General features: G+C 50.9%; 1 protein-coding gene across 1 annotated transcript; it reads left to right on the plus strand.

Moving 5' to 3' along the window:
- Positions 1-4,061: 4,061 nt before the first annotated feature.
- SOX11 (SRY-box transcription factor 11) lies at positions 4,062-6,891 on the plus strand. Its single transcript, XM_021551124.3, has one exon. The coding sequence runs from the start codon at positions 4,179-4,181 to the stop codon at positions 5,388-5,390; it is 1,212 nt and encodes a 403-aa protein (XP_021406799.1). The 5' UTR covers positions 4,062-4,178; the 3' UTR covers positions 5,391-6,891.
- Positions 6,892-7,132: the final 241 nt, after the last annotated feature.

Here is a 7,132-nt window from a genome sequence, read left to right on the forward strand (position 1 = left end):
ATTAAGACAAAACCCTCTTGACACTGTAATTCTTTCTTCTTCCATTCTGAATCCACAGCTTGTGACTGAAACCACTTCCCACACCTTGCAGAAGGTGCGTAACTCCGGCTTTCCCACACATTCCCCAGGCAAAGTCATTTTGGGCTCTCCAGGCAAAAATCTGCAGCACAATTCAGAACAAGCAAGAAATAAATAGCCAAAAGAACACTGTACTCATAGTACTATTTATCATCAGATTTAGCACAGTAAAAATCTTGGCTTTCAGTTTACTGAAATTTAACACAGAGAGCAGGCACTGTAAGGAAAGGGAATATCCTCCACTTTTCTAAAACACTATTTCTTCAACAACAAACCTTTTTTTGCTCATATTTAATTCCTGTTTGGTAGTCAAGGTCTTGTAAGGACTGTGTAAGGTCAGTCTCTTAGAAACATGCCTCACTTCACCTTTGTAAGCACTGATGGGGTACATATAGGTGCACTGGGCCATGCTCAAAGGGCCCGTACTCCCACATGGAGAGTTTCCTGCTGGCTTCAGCCCTTTGGAGGCACCTCACCAGCTTCTTGCCGAGGACATCTTGGTGCTTCCACTGCCATTCTCATGCTTCAGGTCACTCAGAATAACACACCCTCTGAGCTAGAGTATTGGGAAACCCAGTGCAGATGCAGACCCACAAAAATGGACTCCATCCAAGGAGAAAAGCATTAAGCTCTTCAGAGAATCCTGTTTTACCTGGTTTTTTTTTTCCCACTTTCTGGGGTAGCCCAGCCTCCTATTGACCTAGATAATGGGAAGACGATTATTCATTTGAATTTCAAAAGAACGAGTAGTGGGCTGTTAGCTCTAACTGCTGCATTCTAGTAGGAATATACATGCACACATACAATTATTGAACTGCTTTTAGAACATAAAATTATTTAATTTTAACAGTAATATCTACTTATTCATGTACATGTTTAATCAGATTTCTAAAATCCTCGAGATTTTTTTTTGTTTTATAGAGTGTGCCTATCATTTGTCAGTCTATTTTCAGCTTCATTATCTTCCCAGTGCTACCCTTAAAGTACAACAAAAACCAACCACAACATATCATGAATAAGCATGAGAAAATAGTAATGCTGTTTGTATTTAACAGATCACTTTTGAGGAAAAATTGAAATGCTGCCAAGACACTCAGAAAATGAGATATAACACATAAATAGAAAAATGGGATTTATGAAAATTATGTGATGTCCATAGTATTACTACACATCTTCACAGGGATGCACATGAAAGAGTGGAAATATCCAAAAGTATGGTGTAATGACAGTGGTTTAAAATTACACCAAAGCTTTACTAAAAATGATCTCTCCTGATCTTGATGTGTAAAATGTCAGATTCTGTCACCCTGGTGTATTGAGTCTCAGTCCTATCAATATGGATTATATGCCTTCCATTGCAATTGAGTGAAAAGTTTCCAAAATAGTTTATGGCTTTTGTAAAATTATTTGGAAAAAAAAATAGCAGTACTTTGTGAAAATTCATTGATTTTATTCACTTCTCAGATAATACTCAATTCTTATTTCATCACCTTGAATTTCATGCAACTATATGACATAATGAAATCTCCCATAAATGCCAACAAATTAAAACATTTTGACATTTTTCATTTTGCAAAATTACACGATTATTTTTATCTGGATTTAAAATGCATGCAAAGACTGCAGAATCTCTCACTAGGTATCTGACTACTGGTACTTAGAGAAGAACACTAAGAAATAGGGTTAGGTGAGACATTGGTATTCTGCTGTCAACCTAGTACAGGTCCCAGCAGTATCAAAGCTACCTTCCCCCGAGGCAGTCAGGCACCTGCACACTCCCGAGACTCCCGTCCATGTCATCATTACAAGAAACATACTCTCCATTTTTACAAAATCCTCCTGAAACAGAAGGCTCTATAGTGTGCCCAGCCTGAGCAAATCCTCACCCAGATGGAGCAGGAAGTGCCAAACTCAGTCCTCTTGGAAGGAATGCCCTGTCCTGCCAACAGCCCTCCCCAGAGAGACCACAGCTGACCACAGCTGCGACAGGAACTCGGGCACTCCCTCCCAGAGGTACTGCACCCTCTTCTCATGTGGTTTCTCTAAATTTTAACGTTTTATGACAGGTTGAGAAGCCTGCCAGTCAAATTTTCCATCTTATCCCCTGTGTCTTAAAGGATAGACATTATTATGGAGCTAGATTGTACCACGAAGTGCAGTCAGAGGGAGAGAGGTAGGAACAAGCCTTAGAGCAGAAGTCATGGCTGGGCAGTCATGGAGAGGCAGAGCACTACTTATTTTTCAAAACCCATCTTTACAATGAAGTAACTGAACCTTCTTCAGCTATGCCCTTTTCCTTCCCCCTATTCTGTACACCGAGCTGGGGTCGGGCAAGGAAAGTGACATAACACTATGTGTCTCCCTCAAATATAACCTTCAAGCTCCACCTGACTCCTGACAAGCACAGCTGAGACGAGGCAGCCCTAACCTATCCATACAGCTAAAAGAGGTGTGTGACATTTTCGGTTTTTTTGGTTTTGTTCCTGTAACAGCACTAGCCACTCTGCAGCCCTATGATATCAGAGTCACATCATCCAAACAGTAATTTTGCTGTAGTCTGAGGAAAATGAACCACTGGGATAATTAGAGGATGACGTACATGGGGACCTACTGCCCCGTTAGCACCAGTTCATAGGATGTGCTCGGGCAGAGGAGAGGCTGTGCTCCTATCACTGCCATTATGTCCGTATACAGCCAGCAACCATCACAAAACTTACTAAACTTTTCCTTTTCTAATAACTGCAAACGGTAGGTGGAGAAGCACAAAGGAACCCATAAAACAGTATATGAACTAATTTCCACCATATTTTTGCAATTAAAATGACCACAGGTGCGTAGCACACTGTCAACCTTTGGATTTCAGACATTCTATGATAAAATCAAACATGGGATTATTCGCATAGGTGTATCCACTACAGGGTCCTGAATAACTTGGTGCTTCCCAGAAAACAAGCATGCAAACAAATAGAAAATCGTCACTGTTCGATGCTTTCTGTATATTTTCACGCTCTACTTCGGGGAAGGTCCCTTTATCCTCTGCCTACACCACGCGGTAAGTGCCTCCAGGTGGGTGCGACGATTCTCACGTCCCTCCCGCGGACAGCGCTGGCCTCCCCGGGGGAGAAGGGGACCTCTCCCACCCCGGTTACCGCCGACCAGCAGGCCGGGGCCACCGAGGCACCGCGTGCATCCGCATGGAACCGGGAGCGCACCAGGCTCTACCGTGCGTTCTCCCGGCCCCGTTCTTTACCGACCACACACCGAAACCAGCCCTGGGAGGACAGGGACCGAGCGCGCCGGGGTCCAGGGGAGCAGGCGGCCGCGGAGGAGGAGAGGCCATGTGCGGGGCGCGGAGGGCGCCATGCCCGCGCGGTGCCCGCGCCCGCCCGGGGCGGCTCCGCTCCCGGAGCTGCGCCCGCGCCGCCCGCGGAGCGCCAGCGCCCCCTGCCGCCCGCCCGAACCGCGCGGGGCTCCGCGGCCTCCGAGGAAGAGAGACGCGGGGGAGCCGCCGCCGCCGCCCCGCCCCGTCCCGCGCCGCCCCGCACCGCTACGACCCCGGCGGTGGGGCCGGGGGGCGAACCCCCCACGGCGGCGCTGCCGACCCCCGGGCGGAGGGCCGGGCCGGGCCGGGCCCGGTCCGCCGAGAGCCGGGAGCGCCGGCGGCGGCGCCTCCTCCCCGCGCGGGGGTGTGTCAGCGCCGGCGAGGGGGCGCGGCGGCGGGCGGCGCCGAGCGGCGCCATTGGCCGGCGGCGGCGGTGATGTCACCCATATGAGGCGCTGATAACGCGCGCGGCGCGGAGCCGGGAGTTTCGCAGGACGGGCAGCGCGCGCAGGGCGGGCGGCGGCGCGAGGCCGGGGACGGGCACAGCGCGCGCCCAGCGCACCAGCCCCGCCGCGCCCGACCCGGCCCGGCCCGGCCCCACCGCCGGCGCTGCGGTGCGGGCGGCACAGCCACAGCGCCCGCCCGGCCCCGCGGCTCCGCCTCGCTGCGCCGCGCGCACAGCAGCTCGCAGCAGGGGCAAGGTGCGGCGGTGGGAGGGGGCGGCGGCGGAGCGGCTTTGTTGGCTCGGAGGGGAGCGGCGCCTCGGCGAGAGCCCACCATGGTGCAGCAGGCGGAGAGTACGGAGACGGAGAGCAACCTGCCCCGGGAAGCGATGGACACCGAAGAGGGCGAGTTCATGGCTTGCAGCCCCGTCGCTTTAGACGAGAGCGACCCGGACTGGTGCAAAACGGCGTCGGGGCACATAAAGAGACCGATGAACGCGTTCATGGTGTGGTCCAAGATCGAGCGGAGAAAAATCATGGAGCAGTCCCCGGACATGCACAACGCGGAGATCTCCAAGCGCCTGGGCAAGCGGTGGAAAATGCTGAAGGACAGCGAGAAGATCCCTTTCATCCGGGAGGCGGAGAGGCTGCGGCTCAAGCACATGGCTGATTACCCCGACTACAAGTACCGTCCCAGGAAAAAGCCCAAAATGGACCCGTCGGCCAAGCCCAACGCCAGCCAAAGTCCCGAGAAAAACGCGCCCGCCAGCAGCGGCGGCAGCAAGAGCGCCAAGAGCTCCAGCAAGAAGTGCAGCAAGCTGAAAGCCTCCTCCGGCTCCTCGCCTCCCAAGCCGGGAGCCAAAACCGCCCACCACGGGGACTACGCGGGAGACGAGTACGTCTTCGGCACCCTGAAAGTGACCAGTAAGACGGTCAAGTGCGTCTTCATGGACGAGGAGGAGGATGAGGAGGAGGACGAGGACGAGCTGCAGCTGCGGATCAAGCAGGAGGCGGAGGACGAGGACGAGGATGAGGAGCCGGGGCCGCAGCAGCTGCGGCGGTACAACGTGGCCAAAGTGCCGGCCAGCCCCACCTTGAGCTCCTCGGCGGAGTCCACCGAGGGGGCCAGCCTGTACGAGGAGGTGCGGGGCGGCGCCGCGGCGGCGGGCGGCGGCAGCAGACTCTACTACAGCTTCAAGAACATCACCAAGCAGGGCCCGCCGCCGCCGCAGCAGCCGCCCGGCCTCTCCCCGGCCTCCTCCCGGTCCATCTCCACCTCGTCGGCCGGCAGCGAGGAGGCGGACGACCTGCTCTTCGACCTCAGCCTCAACTTCTCCCAGCACGGCCACGCCGCCGCCGAGCTGGGGGCGGGCGCCGCCGCCGGCAACCTCTCCCTCTCGCTGGTGGACAAGGACCTGGACTCCTTCAGCGAGGGCAGCCTCGGCTCCCACTTCGAATTCCCCGACTACTGTACCCCGGAGCTGAGCGAGATGATCGCGGGCGACTGGCTGGAAGCGAACTTCTCCGACTTGGTGTTCACGTACTGAGCGGGGGCGGCGGCCAGGGCGGGCGGCGAGAGCGGCGGAGCTGGAGCGGCGCGACGCCAGCGATGATGATGATGATGATCATGATAATGATTAAAAAAAAAAAAGTCTTGTTTTCTTTAAAAAAAAAAAAAATCTCGAAGTTAGTTCCGAGCCCGGGAGTTGTGATTTTATTTTTGTTTTTTAATTTTTAATGTTTTTTAATTTTTATTATGTTGGTGATCACAACAACAACAGCAAAGGCAAATGGGACTGGGGGAAAAATGATACAGAAGGCGCTGTTTGAAGCTTGTCAGTCTCTGATTGAAGTCTGGAAGATGGTCTGCAAAGAAGTCTTTTGGCAGCACAACTGTTACTCAAGGGGGTTTGTGGATTTTTTTTTTTTTTTTCCCGTGAGAGATCTTAATGAACTGCTATGATTTTTATTTTTTTTTTCCGAAAGGGACCATTGCAACTTTTTTTGGAGGGAGAAAACTGATGTCTTCTATGCATCCGATTCTTAACAAAGCTGCAGGGAGCTTGAAAAAATGCAGACTGTACAAACGCTTACAAATAACTGAACTGACTTAAGATCAGAGTTTACTTTTCAGATCAAATTGTTTATGGTTTTACAAATGTGATTTCTACTTGCCAACTTTTTTTTTTGTAACTTGTTCCCTTATACCTCCTTGATTGAATACCAGACAGCCTAGACCTCAGTACAAAAAGGTATTGAAACATTTTTGATACATAACAGACCTCAGTCTTTTTTAAAAATTAATATATTTTCAGGCGTATTTTTGTACAGTGAAAAGGGAACATTCTTGCTGTGTTTTTTCAGTAAGACTTTTCAGGCACTTCTTCCCTTTTATTTTCTTTGTTTTTCTCTGTTTTTAGCATGCAAGTTTGTTGGTACGTTACGTCCTGGTTTTAAAAGGATTAAAATTTTAAAAAATAATCCTTGCATCTAAAGGCCTTGTGGTTTAAAAAAAAAAGAAACAAACACTTTTTTTGTACAGCTATAGTTCAGATTTGTTCAATATTTGTAGGTAAAGATTTATTGAAAATGGTGATATAGACCTCAGAGCTGTTATCTTAGTTTAAAAGATTGTATATGTACTGTACTATAGTAGGATTTTATGTATCTCATACGCTGTGATATGTGGATGGGGCCCCAGATGGAAGGTATGAAACTGGATTCTCGATTTTAGCAGAAAAAAAAAAAAAGAAAAAAGGCACATAGTTTAAAAAGTTTCTCATGTTGTGCAATATAATCTAAAGTACAGACCATCTGCATATTTTGTAGCAAATGATGGCAAAAGCAGACTTGTGCACTGTCAACATCATAGCCTGTTTTTTTTTTTTTTTTTTTAATGCTGAAAGTCTGTATCTTTACAATTTTAATAAATCAGCTGGAACTGATAGAAACTCGTATCGCAATTAGTGTCTGTAGCAGTAACGTGGAGATGCCGTGTTGTCACCCCTCGCCCGCGGAGGAGCGGTAGCTGTAGGCTGTGTGCACGATCAGAGCTAGGGGGGGAGGAGAGTCAGGACTGCTTCTTTTCCTTTTTTTTTTTTTTTTTTTTTTCCTCCCTCTCGACGCCTTTTTCCCACCGGCTTTGCTCGGCGGGGCCGGGGTTTGCTTGCTGCTTCCCCGGGCCGCTCCGGCTGGCTGTCCCGGGCGCTGCGGGCTCTGCCGCCGTCCCCGCCGCTCCCGGGCCGGCCCCGCGGCCGCGCTCCCGGGCGGGGGGCGCGGCGGGCCCGGC

The sequence above is a fragment of the Lonchura striata genome, chromosome 3 (assembly GCF_046129695.1).
Source record: "Lonchura striata isolate bLonStr1 chromosome 3, bLonStr1.mat, whole genome shotgun sequence".
NCBI classification, from domain to species: Eukaryota; Metazoa; Chordata; class Aves; order Passeriformes; family Estrildidae; genus Lonchura; species Lonchura striata.

Bases quoted from the DNA above. Each gene is read 5' to 3' on its own strand.
- SOX11 (XM_021551124.3), top strand. From the start codon at position 4,179: ATGGTGCAGCAGGCGGAGAGTACGGAGACGGAGAGCAACCTGCCCCGG.